Here is a 23,630-nt window from a genome sequence, read left to right as displayed (position 1 = left end):
TGCACATTAATGTCACAGAAATTTTTCTACAAATGGGAAGAAAAGAGGACAATTTAGCTTCCTTCTACTGGAACTTTACTGATTTTCCTTTTTACTGTATTTCCCTATGGATTGTTATTGTTAATGAGAATCAAAGGAGATGATAACTGTAAAACTATTTTGAACAGTTAATACTCTATCAATCTTTGAGGAATTGTTATTGTTTATGGTTATAAACAAATAGCCATTCTAAAGTATCTTTGAATATTATTTTCTCTTTGATTCCATATAAAGATTAGAGTTGGAAGAGGCCTTAGTGACCTTTTAATCCAATTATCTCCTTTTATAGAGATGGAAGCTGAGATCCAGAGGAGAAAAGATACTTGCCCATGATCAATCAGTCAAAAAGTATTTATTAAGCACTTACCATATTTCAGGGCTGTGCTAATTGCTAGGAATACAAAGACAAAGGTAAAAACAGCTCTTGCCATCACTGAAAAATTCACATTCTAATGAAGACTAGGTTAATAACGAGATACTTGCAAGACACCTGTGGTGTAGGTAGGGCATAATCTCAGAGGTAAGAGACTAGGCAAGACACTTACAGAAAGTGGGATTTGAGAGAGTCTTAAAGGAAGTCGGGGGAGTCAAGAGGTAGAGTTGAGGAGGGAGAGCATTCTAGGTAGGGGAGACATTCATATTGAAGAAATAGAGAAAGAGGAGCAATGAACAAAGAATAGAAATAAGGCCAAGACAGCTGGATTCTAGAGTGCGTGGAGTAAATGTAAGAAGACCAGAATGGTAACAAGAAGTCAAATTATGAAGAGCTTAACTTTCAAGCAGAGAACCTGATACTTGATCTTAGAGATAATAGGGATGCATTGGAGTTTATTGAGAAGGTGCATGTCATGTAGCTAGTGAATGATAGAACTAGAACTCATTCTTCTAAAATTTATTTTCAAAAGAAGATTTAATGAATTCTGGGACATATTTATGACTATGCTGAAATGGATCTTTAAAAACCCAATAACTAGAATTAATTTATTGGCATAAAAGAAAGCAAATGTTTCCCTCTTTCCTTTCCTCCTTCCCTCTTTCCTTTTTTCTCTGTCTCTCTATCCTTTCTTGTCATTATTACAGTGTTGGCTATCTGAGTAGAGAGAAGATGACATTTTAAAAGAGATTGTGGAGATTGAGATGAAAGATTTTGAAACTGAAGATAGGAATTTAGGTGACTGGAGGAATGGTGATATCCTGGATAGTAAAAGGGGAGATCAAGGAGTGGCAAGTTTGAAGAGAAAGAAAATGAGTTCTGCTTTGGCAATGTTGAGTTTGAGATGCCTACAGGACATCCAATTTGAAATATGCAAGAAGAACAAAAGTCAGAAAAAAGGAGCCATCTGTTCAATTACTCCCCAATAAAAAAACTTAAAGACATATGAGTAGAGAAAGAAATAATGGTTTTGCATAATAGGCATCCATTTCAGAGTAGATAACAAATTATAATAAACCAACATGATTCAAGAAAAGGTCATAATTATAAAATCACAAAGTCAGACTGCTGCCAGACTAGAGAATGACAACATTACTATGTTGCCTTTGAGATTAATTTGTTTATAATGTGTTGCAAAATAAAGTCTCTGAATCAACAAATTATAAAATGACAGCTGCTTTAGCATATATCATAAACAATGTTTCCACATTACGAACATAAAGTCATTATGATTCTGCAAAAAAAAAAAACCAAAAAACAAAAACCAAAAAACAAAAAAACAACCCAACAACATCTAAGTGGGTTTTAAATGGGAAAATCAGTCTATGTCTCTGGGCCTTATTATCCCCATCTATGAAAGGAAAAGACTGGACTAGATCTCAAAGTACCCATTAGAAAACCTGCCTGAGAAAAATGTTTGTATGGATTGCCTATGATCTGAAACATGCTAATTTGTAATGGTTTATTGGGTAACTAATTAGATTTGTAATTAATAGAATTTCTAATTGTATACCACTTTCAGTGAGAAAAATTTTTGAGCAATATCAGCAATTAGAATGGCAAAGAAATAGTTGGGAGAATTCATATGGGGAATGGCAAATATCATGACTGCTGAAAGATTGTTGACAAGTTAGTGATAACTAAGGAGTTAAAATCATATGAGTTAGAGAAAAAGCATGGGGTAGTGGATCAAGAGCCATCTTCAAATTCAGAAAATTTGGGCTTATGTCCTGCCTGATACATACAAGCCCAGTGATTGATTCTGGGCAAATACCTTTATCTCTCATTGCCTCAGGTAACTTTCCAAGATCATAAATTGTAAAGCAGCTAAAGCAGCTACTTGCCTGTATTAATAGTAGGGGTTTCCTTACTGAAAGTTCCCTCACAGATTTGTTAAAAAATGAATTGCTATGGTATTTTGTAAGTGAGCTTTTTAGAACATTAATAAAAACTTAATTGGTTTTATTGTTTTGACAGTTTCTAATAGTCTTCAGTATTAAACATAATTTAAGAAGTCAAACTTTTTTTTGAAAAATGAAAATTCTTAATAAAAAATTAAAAATGCTTCTCCAAAACCTATTTATAAACCAAAAGAATATGTATTTAATGTATCTAATAAATCATGTAATTTTATTTTTATTTTCAGATTTGTTACATCATCCTATGACAAAACAATAAAGCTTTGGGATATGGAAAGTGGACAAGTTCTGGTCTGTATTGCTATTTTTATTATTTTTGTTCAGGAATACCCTGTTTATCTCTGGATATTTGGTGTACTATAATGATTGTGATGTTTATTTTTATAGTAGCATAAGTATTGACCAAGCAATCAATAAAAGATTTGTTGAACATATGCTAAATGTTCAGCTCTATACTCTACTATGCATTGGGGGAAACAGAAGTATCAAACATGTTCCAATTCCTTAAGATCTCACAAGGTAAATAGGAAGATATGACATTCATATTTGAAACAGTAAAACAATTACAATATAAAGACAATTGCCTAAGTGATAAACAGGTTTCAAATGCTGTACTTCAAAGAAAGAGAATAATAATAGGTCTTGGAGTAGTCAAGGAAGGATTCATAGAGGAGATGGCACTTGAAATGGGCTTTAAGAGATGAGAAAAGTTTGGATGAGCAGAAAAAACTAGGGAGGGATGATGCCATGACATAAAAGTGAATTGGACTTAAGAGAGGGAGGGCTATTCAAGATCACCTGACTCATTTCCTCTTCCAGAGCCATTTGGGTCCAATGGCAAGATATAAACATACTGGACAGTGAGGAAACTGTTAACTTAAATGAAGCATTTGTTGAGGACTAATGAGAAATTAAATCAGAAGGTACAATATTATGGAGGGTCTTAAAAATGAGGTAGAGTTTATATTTGCTCTTGTAGGGAGCAGAGGGCCAATGAGGAGGAGAGTAAAAATGATAATAATAATATTTATGGGTTTGATAGTCATGTAATGAATGGATTAAGGAAGGAAGAATTTGGAGTTTGGCAGATCAGATAGGAAAAAAATCAAGCAACGATCCTGACTTGTGTTGATGGGGGTCCTGACCATAGTGATGGTTGGTTGCAAGAATGAAGAGGATAAAATGCATCTTAAAGAAATTATGATGGACAAATAGTCAGTATGTACTAATTCTCTGGATGTGATGGGGTGAGCTACAGGGAAACAGGAAAGATGACTCAGGTTGAAGATTATAATTGGGAGGTGGTAAAGCCATTGACAGAAACAGGTGATTGAATAGCAAAGATGAATGGCATTAATCCATTGTATTCTGAGTTAAAAATCTCAGTTATAGCCTGTAAAAAAAGAACTTAAAAGAAGTAGGCTATTTGAGGTGTGTTTTGTAAATGAGACAACTGAATGAGAAAATGAACATAAGATGATACTTTCTAACATAACTGGATTAATATTTTTGGCTTCTGCTCAGTTAAGGGACCATGATGATTACTATAACCAAAACCATAGAGAAAAAAAATTCTGTGTTTTTACTTTGATTTCTCTTGATGTAAGGTAGTCTGACAAGAAGCTGATTGAATCTGAATATTCATTATCTGTTCTTTTCCAGTGGTCTTTCCACCATGACAGTATTATACTTTCATGTAAAATTTCTTTTGATGGTAAATATGTGATCTGTGGTTTGGATGTAGAAAATGCACTCTGCGTCATTGATGCACAAAATGGGAACGTCATCACATATGTCAGAGGTAAGAGTACTTTATGCAAAGGGGATGTTTTGTTCCATTGTTTGCATTATAACTTGTTATTTGGTTGTTAATGAGTTTTGATTGCTTTGTATAATAAATTCACAAGAAGAAAAAGAATCCTGACCACCTTTAAAGGCTGAAATGTTTATCAAGAAAAGCAAGGAAAGACAAAACTGACACTTATTTACCCATTATACAATTGTTTTTTTTTTATATAATCATTTGTTCATTCAAACTGAAATAGGTGTCATCATTTACTCTCTATCATAGAAGAAATATTCTAGCTTCTTAGAGCATTGAAAGCTCAGGCTTAATTTTGACCTTGTTTGTTTGAGTCAACTAGTGCCACAAACATAAGACAATTTTGAGATATTTTCATCTTCTCCAGAATATGATGAAAAAATAATAAATTCTGCTTGTCTTGGAATTGCCACAATTCATAGAAATGGTTGAATATGTTGCTTCAAATTTCATGGTATGGATTATCTGTACTTCACTAATAATAATAATTTCATGGTAGCATTTATTTTGTTATTAAAGCATTTATTAAGGTTCTTCTGTGTGTCAGGCCACAGTGCTAAATGTTTTGCAGTGATCTCATTTGATCTTCACAACAATCTGGGTTTTGGAATAATAAATGGTGCTATTATTATTTTTATTTTAGAGTTGAAGTAACAAGTCAAACAAAAGTTAAGTGATTTTGCTCAAGGTCAACAGATGTCTGGAACTGGCTGTGAATTCAGGTTTTCCTGGTGACAGACATGGGACTCTATTATACCATCTAGTTGCCTCACTGTTGTGGATACTTCTATGAGAAGTATCTTTTCTTCCTGGTTTTCAGTTGGAGAGGGGTATCTGAACATTAGCCCTTTGTGGAAGAGAGTGAGAAAGAAAGAAAAATAGACAGACAGACACAGAAAAAGAGAGACAGAGTGACAGAGACAGAGAAACAGAGAGGCAGAGAGAGAGAAGGAGGGCAGGAGAGAGAGAGAGGGAGGGAGAGAGGGAGAGAGACAGAGACAGAGACAGACAGAGAGATACAGAGAGAAGGGGGGAGAGAGAGAGAGAGAGAGAGAGAGAGAGAGAGAGAGAGAGAGAGAGAGAGAGAGAGAGAGAGAGAGAGAGAGAGAGAGAGAGAGAGAGAGAGAGAGAGAGAGAGAAGAGGAGAAGAGAAGAGGAGAGGAGAGGAGAGGAGAGGAAGGGAGGGAAGGAAGGAGAGAGGGAGAGAAGATGAGGGACAGGGAGATGAGAGGGACAGAGACAGAAGCAGAGACAGAGAGAGAGGAGACTGAGAGAGAGAACAAACTGGGGACATCCATGTGAGAACACTGTTGGAGAAGTTGCTGTGGAAGAGGAAGGGGGAAGTGAGGGAGAGATCTCATCCAAGCACAACTGAAGAATAAAGCACAAAAAGATGTCAGCACACTCTAAATTTGGTACCTTAGAGGAAAAACCCTATTACCCCACTGTAGTTACAATTCTGTCCCTTATTCTTGCTAAATGACTAATTTATATTGATTGCTATACAATTTTCCAGTCACGTGGCCTAGCAATGATTTCTTCTATGCTATTCTTACTGGCAATATCACAATTTATTTATTTAGCCTTTTTAATTTATATATTTATTTTAAACTTAAGTAAAAGATAAGAAAAAAAGTTGCTATATACACAGCAGAACATAAGAGAAAATTAAAAATATAAAAATAAAAATTTCCATTTCAAGAAAGCCTATATAATACTATGTGTTGTGTTTAGACTTGTCCATCTTGGTTTTCTTTGTAGGTTTTCTTTTATTTTCTGTTGTATACTTTTTACTTTATTCTTTTTTCCCCTTTCCTGCCCCTCTTCAAGGCTATAATTATGTGTGGATATTTATATATCTATGTCTATAGATATACACACATACATATATATGTACTTACATGTGCATATACACCTATACACACACACACACATATATATATCTGTAATCATACACATGTACATTCATATACATCTATGTAAGATTGTACTATACTTGTTTGTCCTCTGCTTCTCCGAAGGTGGATAACCTATTCCTTCATAAACTTCAAGTTTTTCCCAATTTTTCTAAGTCCACCAACTCATTTTCTATACCACAACAACATTCCAACTTTATACTGTGGTTATTTTAAATAGTGTAAAGCAATATTCATTAATATGACTCATATATAGTATAGTAATACTAATTTTCTCTTTTGATTAAATCCATTTTTGCTTAATCTTTGAGATCTTGATTACTAACTGCTGTTCTTATCAAATAAATTCTACTTTTCATCTTTATTTTATGTTTGTGTTTATCTCTTATTTCCTATCCCTTCTGACTCTTCTACTTTACTTTAACCGATAACTTGTCTTCCTCTTACTTTAACCTATTACCTTTAGAAGTTCCTCCCTTATTTTCTCTTCTCCATTCTTCTTTACTCTATTCTTATCCTATTTCCGTTCATCTACACACCCTTCTATAACCCCATTTATCCTATTCTCTTATCCTCATATTTCTTTATAAATTTATTTTTTCATAAAACATTTTATTCTCCCCCTGATACATGACAACAAAATTTACAACATTCATTTTTTTAATAATAGTTTTTTATGTACAAGATATATGTGTGGGTAATTTTTCAACATTGAAAATTGAAAAACCTTTTGTTCCAATTTTTCCCCTCCTCCCCACCCCCTCCCCCCAGATGGTAGGTAGACCAATATATGTACAACATTCATTTTTACAAGATTTTGAGTTCCTAAGTTTTCTCCTTCCCCTCCTTCCCTTCTCTCCTTTCTTCCAAAAAAGATGGGCAGTTTGATCTAATTTATACATGTGCTATCAAGTAAAACATATTTTCAAATTAATCATAGTTGTGAAAGAAGAAATAGATCAAAAGCAAAAAAAAAAAAAAAACAAAAAAACCATGAGAAAGAATAAAGTCAGTGAAAAAATAAATTCATTGATCTACATTCTGAGTGTATCAGTTCTTTATCTGGTTATGAACAGCATTTTCCTTTGTGAGTCCTTTGTACTTGCTTTGGATAATTGCGTTGCTGAGAAGAACTTGAGTCAGTCATAGTTGATCATCACACAATATTGCTGATACTGAGTACGATGTTTTCCTGGTTCTGCTCACTTTACTTTGCATCAGTTCATATAAGTCTTTTCAGGTTTTTCTGAAATCTGCCTGTTCATCATATATAATTACTCTTTTTACCTTTTCTTATACGGTTTTGCTTTTTGGACTTTCATTTCACCTAGCTCTACTCCAATCTTTCTTTCAAACAATTCAGTTACTAATGATTATCTTAGATATATGGCTTACATTTCCATGTATAAAAAGTAAACAGTTTGTCCTTAATGAGTTCCTTGTAATTTAGTTTTTCATGCTTATTTTATATTTCCATTGGATTTTATATGTCAAATTTTTATTAAGTTTAGGTCTTTTTGCAACAAAACTCTGAAAGTATGGCAATTTTCTTTAATTATTCTTTAATTATTGTATCAAGATCTTTTTTGAACAAAGCTTTTAAATAGTCCAATTATTCTTATATTTTCTCCTCTTGATCTGTTCTTAAGACCAGTTGTTTTTTTCTTATGAGATGTTTCACATTCTCTTCTATTTTTTCATTCTTTATATCTTGTTTTATATTTCTTGGTCTCTTATAACCTCACTGGTTTTCCTTTGCCTAACTCAATTTTTAAGGAAAAGTTTTATTCCTTAAGATTCTGGATCTCCTTGTCTAGTTATGTGACTTCCCTCTTTCCTGCCCCCATAATCTTCTTGTTCTTGGATTTTTATTTTATTTATTTATTTTTTAGAAAACAATTTAATAATTTATTTAAAAGCGAGAGATTTACTGGAACCAAATGGATCCATGGTTTGGTCTCAGGGCTGAATGAGAATGTCAGATACAAAATTCTTTTATAGTGTAACAAGAACAGTGACATGGGGGGTGACGTACTGGGGGAGGTACTTAGGATGAGGATGACATAATGGAGGCAGGCACCTAGGATGACATAATGGAGGGAGGTACTGTAGAGGTTCCTGATATTCTAATGATGTCTAAAATGGATAGACCTTTATCCCATCAAATATTAAGAAGGAATGATTATAACCTGAGGCAGATTAACTGAATAGGACAATTAGGGAAACTGAGTCAGGATAATAAAAGAGAACTGTGGCACAACATTCCACACTCTCTCTCTTCTAACTATTCAAATCATTGAGTTACCTTCCTCTAGAAGGTCTTAGCACCATAATTTTGACCAACCCTATGTAAAGTAAATAAACCAAATAAAAACCAAAATAAAGCTAGAATAATGCAAGGACTTATGGCAAGGACAAGTCTCTACCTGATAACCTTGGAGTTAATCAGCATAATTCAAAGCTCCCTATTGCAATCATGTCAGGTCCTCTATAGTTGGGGAGCATCTTAGCCAGAGAATCCAGTTTTAGATAGTTCACTGTGAGTTAGGTCTGTGATCATTTGTGCATTTAACTCAGCATCTGCTTACAGAGCAGCAGGGTTCAAGACAGTCGTGCTGCCCATTCAGAGGGGCAACCCTCTCCAGGGGAGAAGAGTGATGCTTGGAGTAGTTCCATCTGTCCCTGCCCAGAGGAACAGAAGGGGGTCCAGTTTAAATCTTCACCTTTGAAGACAAAAGATCCCTACCCCATCCAACCTTTAAAGTAGTAGAAATCAGTGTGTGTGTGTGTGTGTGTGTGTGTGTGTGTGTGTGTGTGTAAGATTCCATAAAACCCATATGTCCAGCAGAGCTGGATTTAAAGCATAACTTACAATGCTATAATATAGGTAACAAACTCTGAACCAAACTAAAAACAGTTTTAAATTCCCAACAATATAAAACTGCTTTTTCTATCATATTTCAAATAATGTAACAGCATAGATTTTCTTTCTCTCCCTCTGGTCCCACATGGCCATTATTCCCAATGGACTTTTCCTAAGCTCCAACTTGGCTCGAGTTGGAGCCTTCAGAAAAGTCCGATCCTTTTTGCTACATACTTTACTTAATTGGAGGCATGTTACTTCTTTTAGGCAAGTGAACAGAACTTCCTTACCAAGCTATTGTTTTTTTAAGATCTTGTACTTAAAGATAACTAAATCTAGCCTGCATAGGCAACAGTAAAATTATTTCCTACAATTTTAAAACTGCCCAAAAGAATACTCAGAACAAATCTGGCATGCAAGGGCAACAGTAAAATTATTTCCCACAAATTTAGAATCATCCTAAAATTCCTAATCAAATCTTTTCTCCAGCTCAAGTTCAGAAGTAATTACACTAAGTACAGTTGCAACATTAAAATAAACAATTCCCAAATTTCTTGATCATTGTTCTTAAACTTAAAAATTAACAAAACAGACAAACAAATCACATAGAACACAGAACACACATAGACTGTGCAGTCAAAACATTTAACACAGACCATTCTTATCTGGAAAGAATAGCTCTGAGGGAAGTTGTCAGCTCCAGAGTCTTCCCTCCCATAATCCAAACGGAGTCTTTTTTTTTTTTTTTTTTTTTTTTTAAAGCCACATGGTGTCTTAAAAAAGATACCCAGATTTATGCTCTGGAATGTCCAGAGTTGTGCCAACTGGCACCCAGATGTGTCTTAGACACCCAGGTAGTGCCCCTTGTGTCCAGAAGATACCATGCCCAGAATTTATGCCCATCAGCATTTCATAATTCTGGGAATCCAAGTGCTAGCACAGACAGACAGAACATAACAGGTCTTAAGCTTGACCAGATAATACTCAAAGGGTACTCAGACAGACTTACTCTCTTGTGGCCAAAATGGGGGTGTCTACCATCAGGCTGTTGTGGCTGGAAACTGCTTTCTTTCCCGGAGGCTCTAGGAAAAAAATCCAGGGGCCGGCCTCTCCAGGCCAAGAATTCAGATTCCCCAGCCACCCTGAGGCCCAAGGAGGAGACCCAAAAGTCTCTTATTTCTAATTCTGCTCATTTTCTACCATCTTGATGGGACCTCCAAAATGTAATGCTGGAGAAATTAAGGCAGGATAGAGATTAGAGAACAATTTAATATTTTATTTGAAAGGGAGAGATTTACTGGGACCAAATGGATCCACGGTTTGGTCCCAGGGCTGAATGAGACTATCATCTCGAAGAATCCAGACCTGTTCTTGAATTTTTTAAAAAAGTTTTTCCTCAATTTCTTTTATTTAATTTTGAAGTCTTTTTTTGGGTTCTTCTATGAATGCTTTTTGGACAAGTAACCATTTAATGTTACTTTTTGAGCTAGGGAGTTTTTTTTTTTTTTTTTTTTTTTTTTTTTTTTTTGCTTCAGTATCCTCCTCAGAAGATAAACCCTGGTTTTTCTATTCCCATAGTAACTTTCAATGATTAAATTCTTTCTCTCTTTGAATATAAAAGCTTGTTATTTAATCATTTCTAGTCCTAGCTTATGAAGGATAGTGCCTATGACCTCACATCTTCTGGAATTTCTCTCCTCTAACCTGGAACTCAAATCCATCTTGTTAAGTGCTTGCAGCTAGCAGTGTGTCTGCCCCACTGTTTCTTAACTCACTAAGCTGTGTCTCCCAGGGTGTCTTAGTTCAAGGCTATGTTTGTGACATCACAGCTGGACCTAATGCCCTTTATCAGTAGAAGCTTCCTCAATATTCCCACTCAAATCTTTGACTTCCTACACTTGTCCAGGAGATGAAAATTCATGTAGCTGGGGCTGGGGCTACTACCTAACCTAGGTCGTCTCAGGGCTAGCTGCTTGCTGTTTCAATGGCGTTCACCTGGTGTTTTACACTTCACATGGACCAAACTTCTGCCCTGGTATTTTCAGATCTCCATTTGTCCCAGGAAGACCATTGTTCTACTCCAACTCTTGTTAATTTTTTTTTTATTATTTCTCAATGTTCACCCTGAGCCACTATTTTGTCTTGTTTGTGGGGGAATTTTCTGACCTACTCTTCCATCTTCCCAGAATCCTCTCCAGATTATAAATTTAGAGTTAAACAATTGGAAGAAAAGTGGAAAGAAAACAAGATCCTGTGATTAAAAAAAAAAGCATTTTTTCCTCCAGCAGGGTAAAATGAAGCTTTAAAGGAAATGTCTACCATGTATATGTTAAGATCATAAAAGATTCTTTTGTAGACTTATTATCACAGATAACTTTGTTCAAGTATTCTCTAATAGCAAATGAGACATACAAAAGGAGACATATGCTTACATTTGCCAACTTTGTTTTTTTTTTAAAATTAATTAATTAATTATTCTTTTTTTCTTTTTATTATAACTTTTTGTTGACAGAGCTCATGCCTGGGTAGTTTTTTTTTTTTTTTTTTTTTACATTATCCCTTGCACTCACTTCTGTTCCAACTTTTCTCTTCCCTCCCTTCACCCCCTCCCCCGATGGCAAGCAGTCCTATACAAGTTAAATATGTCACAGTGTATCCTAGATACAATATATATGTGCAGAACCGAACAGTTCTCTTGTTGCACAGAAAGAATTGGATTCAGAAGGTAAAAATAACCTGGGAAGATAGACAAAAATGCAAACAGTTTACATTCATTTCCCAGTGTTCTTTCTTTGGGTGTAGCTGCTTCTGTCTATCCTTGATCAATTTAAACTGAGTTACATCTTCTCTTTGTTGAAGAAATTCACTTCCATCAGAATACATCCTCATACAGTATCGTTGTTGAAGTATATAATGATCTCCTAGTTCTGCCCATTTCACTCAGCATCAGTTCACGTAAGTCCTTCCTAGCCTCTCTGTATTCATCCTGCTGGTCATTTCTTACAGAACAATAATATTCCATAACATTCATATACCACAATTTCCCCAACCATTCTCCAATTGATGGGCATGCATTCATTTTCCAGCTTCTAGCCACTACAAACAGGGCTGCCACAAACATTTTGGCATATACAGGTCCCTTTCCCTTCTTTAGTATCTCTTTGGGTAGAAGCCCAGTAGAAACATTCATTTGCCAATTTTGTGGAGGGTATACAGAAGAATGCAAATGGAGAATGAATTTCCCATAGATAATGAATCATTAGATTGTATGCTGAATGTAAGCTCCTTGAAAGTAGGCATTTTTTTCATTGTTTGTTCTTCATCACTGATAGCATGGTATTATTTACAAAATAGGTGATTAGTAAATACTTATTGATTGGTGAATTGGTTAATAGATTTCATTACATCCCTAATATTGCAGATTTAAATGAGATCCATGATGACTCAAAAGTTTGAACTAAAAATTGGCACAGGAAGAGATTGGTGGGTAAATTTAACAGATTGTAAACATATATCACATATGGCCAATAAAGAAAAAAGAAAAATAGAGTGATAAAACCTGGAATATTTTATTTTTGTCTTTGTATCCCTATCACTAATGTAGTATCTTAAACATACTGAGTGATTACTAAACGCTTAATTGAATTGGAGTAAAACTTGAAAGGGAATATAAGAAATCCTTGAAGGAAATGTAGTTAGCACAAAGAGCTTATAGATTCTATTCCCACTCCCACCCTCAGAATATCAAAGTTAATATGTAATAGATCTTGATAAATATTGTTTAAATGGGAAAAAATCAATTTGTGGGAAGGGACTTTCAATTGATTTACTTCCCAGTCCAGTTTATGAACTTACATAAGAGAGAAGGTAACAGAAAAAATAAGGTATGTCTGTGCATATTAGTAATAGAATTAGAGGGGCAGCTTTCCACTGACTGGCAGAAAATTGATTATATTCCTGGTGGTCCTAAAAAGGAGACTTATAAACACTGAGATTACAATGAGACAATTTTAGATAATATTCAAGCAGTAAGGATTTATTAAGTGCACTACTCTGCGCACTTAGTAGACATTATGCTAAGAGACAGATGGATAGTTCAGTGGATAGAGAGCTGGACCTGGAGTCAGAAAAACTCCAGTTTAAGTACAGCCTCAGACACTTACTAAATGTATGAGCCTGGCCAAGGCACTGAATCTTGTTTTGCTTTAATCCCCTGGAGGACATAATAAAACACTTCAATATCTTTGCTAAGAAAATCATGTGGATAGTATGGTCCACAGAGTCATGAAGAATAGGACATGACTTGAACAGCAACAAATACTAGAGCCAGGAGATAACCATAAAATGAAGCAATCCCTATTGTTAAAGAACTTACATTGTAATGAGGGAAGATAGGAAGAACAAAAAACTAGTTCTGGAGGGGAACAACTAGCAATTGCGGGGAAGGGGAAGAATCAGGAAAGACTGGACTCAGTCTTCCTAAATCAGGAAGGTAGTTTTTGGGTTGCATGTTGAAGGGAAGGAGATATTCTATGAGGTAGAGAAGTAAGATGAATATATCCCAGGCATGTGTTGGGATCAAGGCACTGTGATATATGAGAAATAAATAAATAAAAGGCCAGTTTGGCTAACTATGAATGCAGGAGGGGAAGTACTGTTTAGTGAGGAGGATAGATAGATTGGAATTAGATTGTGAAGGCCTTTCAAAGCTTAACAGAGAAGTTTATATTTTATCCTAGAGGCAATTGATAACCCAGTAGAGTTGCTTGAGTAAGAGTGCTGAGATTTGTATTTAAGGATTATTACTTTGGCAGCAATGTGTAGGATCATCTGGAGTAGTGAGAGAATTGAGACTGAGCATCATTAGGGGATCATTGTGATAATCCAGGTGAGAGAATTCTTCACTGGTAACATACTGTACCCACCATATGTTACTTTATGATTCTTTGGGTGGTACACATCTTTAATTTTTTGGAGATTGTGGCATGCCATGAATTAGCAGACATCTGGCATCACCAGAGCAATATCGTTATTAAAAAAATGTATGATATTCTGAAGGCAAAAAGGAAAGTATTTGCTGTTAAGAAGTTTACTTGCCACAAATATTAGGCAAAAATCAATATTTTCTCTCTAATCTCAATTGTTTAACAAAAGCTCTATTGTTCTCCAAGATTCAAGTAAAACTTATCCTGCATCTTTTCTTGAAATTAAAAGGTTTGTGGGCTATGATTCTAAAATTAGAAGACCTGCATTCAATTTCCACTTCTGACACTACTTTTGTGTCCCTGGACCTTACTTTCTTTACAGTTAATTGAGGGGATTGGCTTCTGAGGAATGATCACGAGATCACAGGAGCTAGGAATGGTAACCACTCACCTATGTCTATCATAGTCATTCTTGAAAGTATCAAGCTTTATCTTCTAAACACGTGTAAGCATAAGAAAGCAGTTTTTAAACACAATTATATCAATACATAATATTTCCCTTTCTGGTACAATTTTAAAAAGGTATTGCATAACTAAGGTTTGCATTTGAGCATTTTTTTTTTTTTTACCTGATGCCTAACAGCAGAGGCTAAGAAGGCTAATTGTTTTAAAAAAAAAGGTTTTCTCTGCAACATGAACGTTTAAGGAGTTCAAGCTTGTATTTGCTTATTTAGTATACTTCCAGTTTGGAAGTATTTTTCCTGTTCTGAAGAACCTTTTTCAAAACAACTTGTTCTCTCAATTCATGTAGGTATGTATACATGGATAGATTAATAAAGTTGGCATGGCATGTCATAGAACTGGACCAAAAACATATTTTCAAACAATGAGGCAGTTCAGTGGCACAACATTGAATTTAGCGTTGAATATTTGAGTTGGAATCTTGTTCCAAACACTTAATAGTTGTCTAACCCTAAAAAGCTACTTTCTGTAAGCTACATATAACCTACTGTAAAATAGAACTAATAATAAATAGCACATAGTATAAAGATTCTGAGGATCAAATGATACATATATCAATACTTTGTAAATGTTAAAGCATTATTTAAATGCCCAAATTAGTGAAACTATTGTGTGCAGTGTGTGTCAAAAAATATTAAATCAAGATAAATTTGAAGTGTGTTTCAAAAAAGTCATTTTTTTTTTCTTGTCTTAGATCACCATGAAAAACCAATAACTACTTGCTGTTTTAATCCTGACAGCCTGCGAATAGCTTCAGGATCATCTAATCTTGAACGTGAAGATTTCAGGATATATCAGCTAAAAGCACACTTCTAACACAATTCATAGAAGTAAATAATACCACATCAATTAATTTAGTCAATAGCTTGGTTGTTATGGTGGCTCCCTCAGCTGAACATAAATACTCTAGACCAGGCCAGAGTAAAGCAGGACTATTATTTCTTTATTCCTGGACACTACATTTGCTCAATTTAGTCCAACTCCTAAAAGTTTTTTTTTTTTTTGGAGGGTGTGGCCACTTCCTTTTTCAGTTCATTTTCTAGATTTCTTTACAGTTACTTTTACAAATTTACTCTTTTCTTTTGATGACTAGTGTTGAGTTCTACAGAATTTAGAGGTTGTAGTCCTTCTTAATGATTCATTTGAAAAGTCTATTTGGAGTAGGAATGGCAAGCTTCTTAAGCCTCATGTCCTCTTGAGGAGGTTTAGCTGTAGGGAATCAAAAGGAAAGGAGGGATTCTGGTGGTCAAGGAGTGAAATGATAAGGTCTAGTGGCAGGTTAGGGGTTCAAGGAAGCAAATGGAGAGGTTTGGCTCTCCTGCAACCCCTTGGGATTCAGCGCAAGGGTATACGGAGTTTTGGGGACTCCCTTCTGGCAGTGCAGAGGTTCTCTGTCAGGGAATTTCCGGACCCGAAAACCTAGATGGATGAAAAGAGGTTTATTATGGGGGTTGGAAGAAAGGTTAGAAATCCTGACAGAGAGGCATAGGGAAATAGGCGAGGGGAAAGAGAGGATGGCACTGGCAAAAGAATATTATTCCAGTGGGCTGATCTATGGAAAATGGAGTATTGCACTGAGAATGCAGTTCTCAGTAGGCACAAAGTGCAGGTAGCTGACTAAGCCACCCAGGTCCAAATGCAAAGACCTTAGTTGATGGAAGTTCATGACATTGCTCCTCTTGGTGGGGGTTGGGAAAGCCGAGCAGATCATCAGAATGGGGGCTGGGACAACTGGAGCAGATCAGAACCGGTGGGGGCTGGGAGAGCCCAAGTTGGTATCAGATCCAATGGGGGCTGCGACAAACCCAGATCTCCTATTGGAATCCAAAGGGTTGCTTTTGACCAGGATCTGTGAATCAGAGGTCCCGGCATCCTGGACTGATAAGCTTCAGCTAGGAGGGGCGGTGGAATCTTAAAGGAACCCCAGATCAGTCTGAAAGGAATAACAAATCAATAGGAAATACAGTTTCTTTAAGGGACCACAAACCGCTTCACTCTATCTTCCCAACTCTCCCCAACGCCACATTTTGACACAGAAGTCAAAAGCAAGTTAATTTAGTTTTATTTCTTCAGAGATACATTTTTAAAGTGAACATTATAGATACTTGAGGAGGAAAGGAAATGTAGGGATAATAAGAAAAGCAAGATGTAGGGGGGGGGGAAAGGAATGAGAGGGAAATGCATAGGGAGAGAAACCTAGGGAGAGGGTGTAGGGGAAGAATCAAAGTTAGGGAGACAAGCACAAAGATACAGGCCACTTTGCATCTATCTTGCCTTTATCTACTTTTAGTTTATATTATAGTCCTCTATAGACTTCTTAATTCCATCCCACCCCACCCCACCCCACCTAGAGCAGGGCTTTTTTTTTTTTTTTTTTGGTAAAATGTACCTTTTATTATAGCATTTTATTTACAAGATGCACATGCATGGGTAATTTTTCAGCATTGACAAGTGCAAGACCTTTTGTTCCAACTTTTCCCTTCCTTCTCCCACCCCCTCCCCCACATGGCAGGTTGACCAATACATGTTAAATATATTAAAGCATAAGTTAAATGCAATATATGTATACATGGCCACACAGTCATTTTGCTGTACAAAAAGAATCGGAGTTTGAGGTAGCGTACAATTAAGCTGTGAAGGAAATCAGAAATGTAGGTGGACAAAAATATAGGGATTGGGAATTCTCTGTAAGGGTTCATAGTCATCTCCCAGAGTTGTTTGGCTGGGTGTAGCTGCTTCAAGTCATGACTGCTGAGTTGGAGCCCATCTGGTTCATCTCATTCCTGAAGATGGCCACGCCCAGCACCATTGATCCTCATCTAGTATTGTTGTTAAAGTATATAATGATCTCCTAGCAGGTTCTGCTCCTTTCACTCTGTATCAGTTCATGTAAGTCTCTCCAGGCCTTTCTGAAATCATTCTGCTGGTCATTTCTTACCGAACCATAATATTCCATAATATTCACATACCACAATTTCCTCAGCCATTCTCTCATTGACGGGCATTCACTGTGTTTCCAGTTTGTGGCCATTACAAAGAGGGCTGCCACAAACATTCTGGGTCCCTTTCCTGGAGCAGGGCTTCTTAAGCTTTTTCCACAGGTTACCTCTTTTCACCCCAGCAATTTTTATGTAATCCTGGATCTGCAGGAATACCAAAAGGGATTCCAATCAAATATTTACTGAGAAGAAATCATAATTTCATGACCTCCAGGGGAATTTTTTCGTTCTTTTGGTTTTGTTTTATTGTTTCTTGATTGCTCGTAAAGTCATTAATTTCCATTTCCTCAATTCTCATTTTGAAGGAATTATTTTCCTCAGTGAGATTTTGTTTTGGCCAGTTTGGCTTTTTAAGACATTCTTCTCGTTAGCCTTTTGGTATTTCTGTTTGTACAACTCTCATTTCTCTTCCCATTTTTTCCTCTACCTTTCTAACTTGATTTTCAAAATGCCTTTGGAACTCTTGGACGCCCTGAGATGAATTCTTATTTTTCTTGGAACCTTTGGATATAGGAGCTGTGACTTTGCTATCATCTTCTTCTGTATTTTGATCTTTCTAGTCACCATAGTAACTTTCTAGGATCAAAATCTTTTTGTATTGCCTGCTCATTTCGCCAGCCTATTATTCGATGTTTAGAATAGGGTTCTGTTTCCAAAGGGGAGAATGCACCGAGCAAACCTTTAGGGGTTTTGTGCAGCTCTTTTTGGAAATCCTTCTAGGGACAAGTAAGTTTTCAGTTTTTCCAAAGGTTATTATGTTGGAACAAGGAAGTATGTTTGAGTGACTAAAAGGATGCTTTTCTGGGCTGGAACTATGAGGAGGGTCGCCATTCCACTGTGGGTATAATTTGCTTGAACAACAGAGTCCTTCTTCAGTGCCAGTAAAGAGACGCCTGTGGGCTGAGGCCTCTGGAAGGCGCCACCTGTGATGCCCTGTCACCCGCTCCTGGCTTGCTGGTTTCCCAAGGCCCTATATCCCTACTGACAAACTTTTCCTGTTGATCTTCCAAGGTGTATTGGAAGTCTGAGAAGTCTGGAAACCACTAGTACTGACTCTGATTCTTGATTTGCTGGTGCTAGGCCTGGGGGGGTTGGAATGAAGCTGAACTCATCCTGGAACAGCCTTGCAGTGTAATTGAACCCAGGTTGTGTTTGCCTGGAAAATTGTTGCACTTTGTCTTTTTTTTTTTGAGATTTATGTTATTAAAAAAAAACAGTAAAAAAAAAGGAAAAAGAGAAAAGGAATAGAAAACAAAATGAAACAAAAAAAAATTCTGTCATATGCCCAGCAGAACATCAGGGAGGATTCAAAATATATAAGAAATTGTGAACTCAAAAAATTTTTATATATATATATATATATATATATATATATATATATATATATGTATATTAATATATATATATATATATATATGTATGCATATTAGTGGAAGAAATTATATTCATGAATGTCCATCTTTACTTTCTTGTAAATTGTGCTTTTGTTTTCTGTTGAACACCTTTTTAACTTTGTCAGTTTCCCCCCTTCCATCCCCACCCCCACCCCAGCAGGTTATAGTTGAGAAGGGATATACTTACATGTACATATGGGAGTGGACATGCAAGAGATAAATCTTACCTGGATGCTTTCTCACTTGCTCTTGAAGTTCCTTAAAGAGCTGTTATATATTGGAAGCTCCAAATTTTATTTGGACTGTGGCAATTCTTTATACCACACCTACTGAATAGGTCGAAAAAGATATTATATTTATATCTCCTGGATAATAAGTAAGAATTAGAATCATTGGATACAATTCATTCTCCTGAGTGGAGTGAGAAGGGAGTTCTGACTACTCTCTTATAATTAAGTCATGAGAGTATACAGCACAAATATTATATTTGGATGCATCTATAAAGATAGTTGGTCCTTTAAGAGGAATCTTAGAAATCTTTTCTTCCAAAATCCATTGCCTGTTATGTAATAGATGGATTATCTTTAATAGAGACCTGTGTGTATTTGGAGCTGTGGCCAATAAAATTTGCTACTCTGGGATGGTTTCACAGCAGCCATTGGTGTGCATTGACATAAAATGTGTAATGTATCCGGGTCTTTTCAGATAGTGTATTGCTCAGCAATGGCTAATAATAAAATTCTAGTCACAAGCACTGGGTGAGGAGTAAGGCTTTGTTCTGATTGTGCTGGGAGGTTCACCCACTCTATCACACTGTCTCCTTGATGAAGGACTGCTCTTGGTCCCTCTTTTGTAGCAAACATTGATATTTCCAAGGGTTTTTGAGTGACTCTTTCAACCACATTGATAAAAGCCAGTTTCACTTCTCTCAAAGCCTCTTGAGCTTCTTTTGTAAGCTGATGTGGTGAATTTAAAGCAGTGTCTCCCCTTAAAATGTCATATAAGGGTTGCAATTGATTGGTAGCTAAGCCTAGCACTGGACGCATCCGGTATTTGGATATCTCTATTAATTTTGGAAATCATTCCAAAAGTATTTGCTTCTCTGTTCTTAAAGGTGAGTTTTGTAATGTAAGCATCTCAGGGTATACTTCATATCCTAAATATTTAAAAGTAGCATGTTTGAATTTTTTCTGGAGCTATATATGCAATTTAGCGGTTCTTAGCATTTCTGTGGTCTTTTGTATACATGCTTCTAACATTTGCTCCTCCGGTGCACACCCCAAGATGTTATCCATGTAATATAACAACATAACTTTTGGAAATGCTTTTCTTACTGGAGTAAGAGCAGCAGAAACATACATTTGACACATAGTAGGGCTATTTTTCATTCCCTGTGGCAAAACTGTCCATATCTTTTATAAAGGTCAGCTAAGTTAGTGCTGGGCATTGAAAAGGCAAATCTTTTCATATTCTTCTTATCCAGAAGGATAGAATAGAAACAATCCTTAATGTGTATAACCCAAAGAGGCAATTAAGTAGGAGATGGAAGTCCAGGATGAAGAGTTCCCATAGTTTACATCTGTTCATTTATTTTTCTTAAATCAATTAACATCCTCCATTTCTTTTCTTTCCTTTTCTTTCCTTTTCTTTTCTATTCTTTTCTTTCTTTCTTTCTTTCTTTCTTTCTTTCTTTCTTTCTTTCTTTCTTTCTTTTTTCTTTCTTTCTCTCTTTCTTTCTCTTTCTTTCTTTTCTTTCTTTTTTTTTAGTCCTGCCTAAAGAAGTTTTTATTTTAATTTAATTTAATTTGTTTAAAGCCTTTTTATTTACAGGTTATATGTATGGGTAATTTTACAGCATTGACAGTTGCCAAACCTCTTGTTCAATTTTTCCCCTCTTACCCCCACCTCCCAGATGGCAGGATGATACTAGATGCTAAATATATTAAAATATAAATTAGATACACAATAAGTATAAATGACCAAACGTTATTTTTGCTGTACAAAATGAGAATCAGACTCTGAAATATTGTACAATTAACGTCCAGGAAATCAAAATGCAGGTGGGCAAAATATAGGGATTAAGGGGAATTCAATGTGTGGTTTTTGAGTCATCAACCAGAGTTCTTTCGCTGGAACAGCTGGTTCAGTTCATTACTGCTCCATTGGAAATGATTTGGTTGATCTCATTGCTGAGGATGGCCAGGTCCATCAGAACTGGTCATCATCTAGTAATTAATGACTTTTGTAATTGTGTTATAGGGAATGGACAAAGCTGCTGCATGGGTGGTGCTGATGGTGTTACTGCCCTTCCTACTCGTTCTTCTCCCTCCATACATGAAGGCGAAATTGAGGGGTCATGAGATGGGGAATACCCTAAAGGCTCCTGCTGAGAAGCACCACACTCTTTAATTTCATCAGCATTGTACTTCTCTCTTGTCCAATTCTTCATGCTCTTCAGCTGCTTTGTCAGTACTATCCCCCTCCTGCTCTTTTTAATTTTGCCTTATTTTAAAACTTGTGGGATTCCTTAAAGCCAATTGTATTATGTTGTATATATAGAATGTTTCCTTAGGAATTGAATCAGGATCATTATCATTGTAATATTCTATTAGGTGCTCTCCCACTAGTTTCTACTTTTCTGGCTCTAATTTTTCTTCCTTAGAAAACCAAGGAGGCGTGTACTCTAATATTTCTAAGAGTCCAATAATCTTCTCCCAATTTACCAACAAATCTTGCTTCTTTATTAACCTAATTATGCTTGCTGCACAATTCCCTTGGGGTGGGGAAGGCTACTTTTCTTAGTGTTTGCCCCATTTCAGCTGAAAAATGAAAGTGATTAGTTTACTCACCCTATTTCCGGGTCACAGGAACTTCTCCACTGAACTTATGATTGTGTCCATTGAACTGGTGAATGTAGGTCTTTACATCCAGAGTCTCAAAATGTAGTGTGTTTCTTTCACTGCCCCATGTTGGGTGCCAAAAAGTAATGTCTGGGATAGCTTTCTGGAGGTCCTTTGGATGGGCCTTGGTCTCAGTAGGATAGTCACCACAAAGATGCTCAGGCATAGGGTCTAAAGTCTTTATTTTCTCCTTCACAGTAGTTCACTCTGACTGACTGACCCAGTTCCCAGTTCTTAAATACTCTATTACATTATTTCAGCATACTGAATATATGCCAATTAGAGTGATTATATCACTATATCAAACTAGAGTGATTATATCATTATATCATACTAGATATATATGAACTAGAGTACCATTATCTCATCAATTCCACTGAGTTAACACTTTGTTGTAAGTATCCTTGCTCCAGAGTTCCAGCCCTCTACACCTTTTCATATGACTAGAAATACTTTCAATTTCTTCATTTGAAAATTGTCTGTTCATATCCTTTGACCATTTATCAATTGGAGAATGGCTTGATTTCTTATAAATTCGAGGCAATTTTCTATATATTTTGAAAATAAAACCTTTATCAGAGCCTTTGAATGTAAAAATATTTTTCCAGTTTATTGCTTCCCTTCTAATCTTGTCTGCATTAGTTTTGTTTGTACAAAAACTTTTAACTTAACATAAATCAAAATTTTCTATTTTGTGGTCAATAATGATCTCTAGTTCTTCTTTGGTCACAAATTTCTTCTTCCTCCACAAGTCTGAGAGGTAAACTATCCTATGTTCTTCTAATTTATTTATAATTTCATTCTTTATGTCTAGATTATAAGTCCATTTTGACCTTATATTGGTATACAATGTTAAGTACAGGTCAATGCCTAGTTTCTGCCATGCTAGTTTGCAATTTTCCCAGAAGTTTTTGTCAAATAGGGAGTTCTTATCCCACAAGCTAGGTATTTGGATTTCTCAAACACTAGATTGCTATAGTTATTGACTATTTTGTCCTATGAACCTCACCTATTCCATTGATCAACTAGTCCATTTCTTTGCCAGTGTCAAATGGTTTTGATGACTACTTCTTTATAATATAGTTTTAGACCTGGTACAGTTAGGTCACCTTCATTTGATTTTTTTTCATTAGTTCCCTTGAAATTCTTGACCTTTTATTCTTCCAGATGAATTTTGTCATTATCTTTTCTAGGTCAACAAAATAGTTTCTTGGGAGTTTGATTGGTATAGCACTAAATAAATAGATTAGATAGTATTGTCGTCATACATTATATTCCTTGACCTATCCAAAGAGCACTTAATATTTTTGAGTTGTTTTGAGTCACGACTTTATTTATTTGTGTGGAAAGTGTCTTGTCGTTTGACTCATATAGTTCCTGACTTTCCCTTGGCAGATAGATTCCCAAATATTTTATACTGATGACAGTTATTTTAAATGGAATTTCTCTTTTTTTTTCTCTTGCTGTTGGATTTTGTTAGTGATGTATAAAAATGCTGATGATTTACGTGGATTTATTTTGTATCCTGCAACTTTGCTAAAGTTGTGGATTATTTCTAATAGCTTTTTAGTAGATTCTCTGGGGTTCTCTAAGTATACCATCATATAATCTGCAAAGAGTGATAATTTGGTTTCCTAATTACCTACTCTAATTCCTTTAATCTCTTTTCATCTCTCATTGCCAAAGCTAGCATTTCTAATACAATATTGAACAGTAACGGTGATAATGGGCAACCTTGTTTCACTTCTGATCTTATTGGGAATGGTTCCAGTTTATTCCTATTACATATGATGCTACCTTTAGGTTTTAAATAGATGCTCCTGACTATTTTGAGGAAAAGTTCATTTATTCCTTTACTCTCTAATGCTTTATCAAATGCTTTTTCTGCATCTTTTGAA

The 23,630-nt window shown here is 35.7% G+C and overlaps 1 protein-coding gene across 1 annotated transcript in view; it reads left to right on the top strand.

Annotated features, from left to right (window-relative positions):
• Positions 1-23,630, top strand: part of WDR88 (WD repeat domain 88) — a gene marked incomplete at its 3' end in the record, with an annotated part of 61,803 nt that overhangs the window by 21,130 nt on the left and 17,043 nt on the right. Inside the window, exons 4-5 of the mRNA XM_031954379.1 lie at positions 2,619-2,682; positions 4,054-4,192. Of these exons, the coding sequence (XP_031810239.1) occupies positions 2,619-2,682; positions 4,054-4,192 (203 nt within the window). The remainder of the gene's footprint in view (positions 1-2,618; positions 2,683-4,053; positions 4,193-23,630) is intronic.

Source organism: Sarcophilus harrisii, chromosome 2 (assembly GCF_902635505.1).
Source record: "Sarcophilus harrisii chromosome 2, mSarHar1.11, whole genome shotgun sequence".
Classification (NCBI taxonomy): domain Eukaryota; kingdom Metazoa; phylum Chordata; class Mammalia; order Dasyuromorphia; family Dasyuridae; genus Sarcophilus; species Sarcophilus harrisii.
The sequence above is the reverse complement of the archived record's forward strand: the minus strand, read 5'-3'. Positions and strand labels throughout refer to the sequence as shown.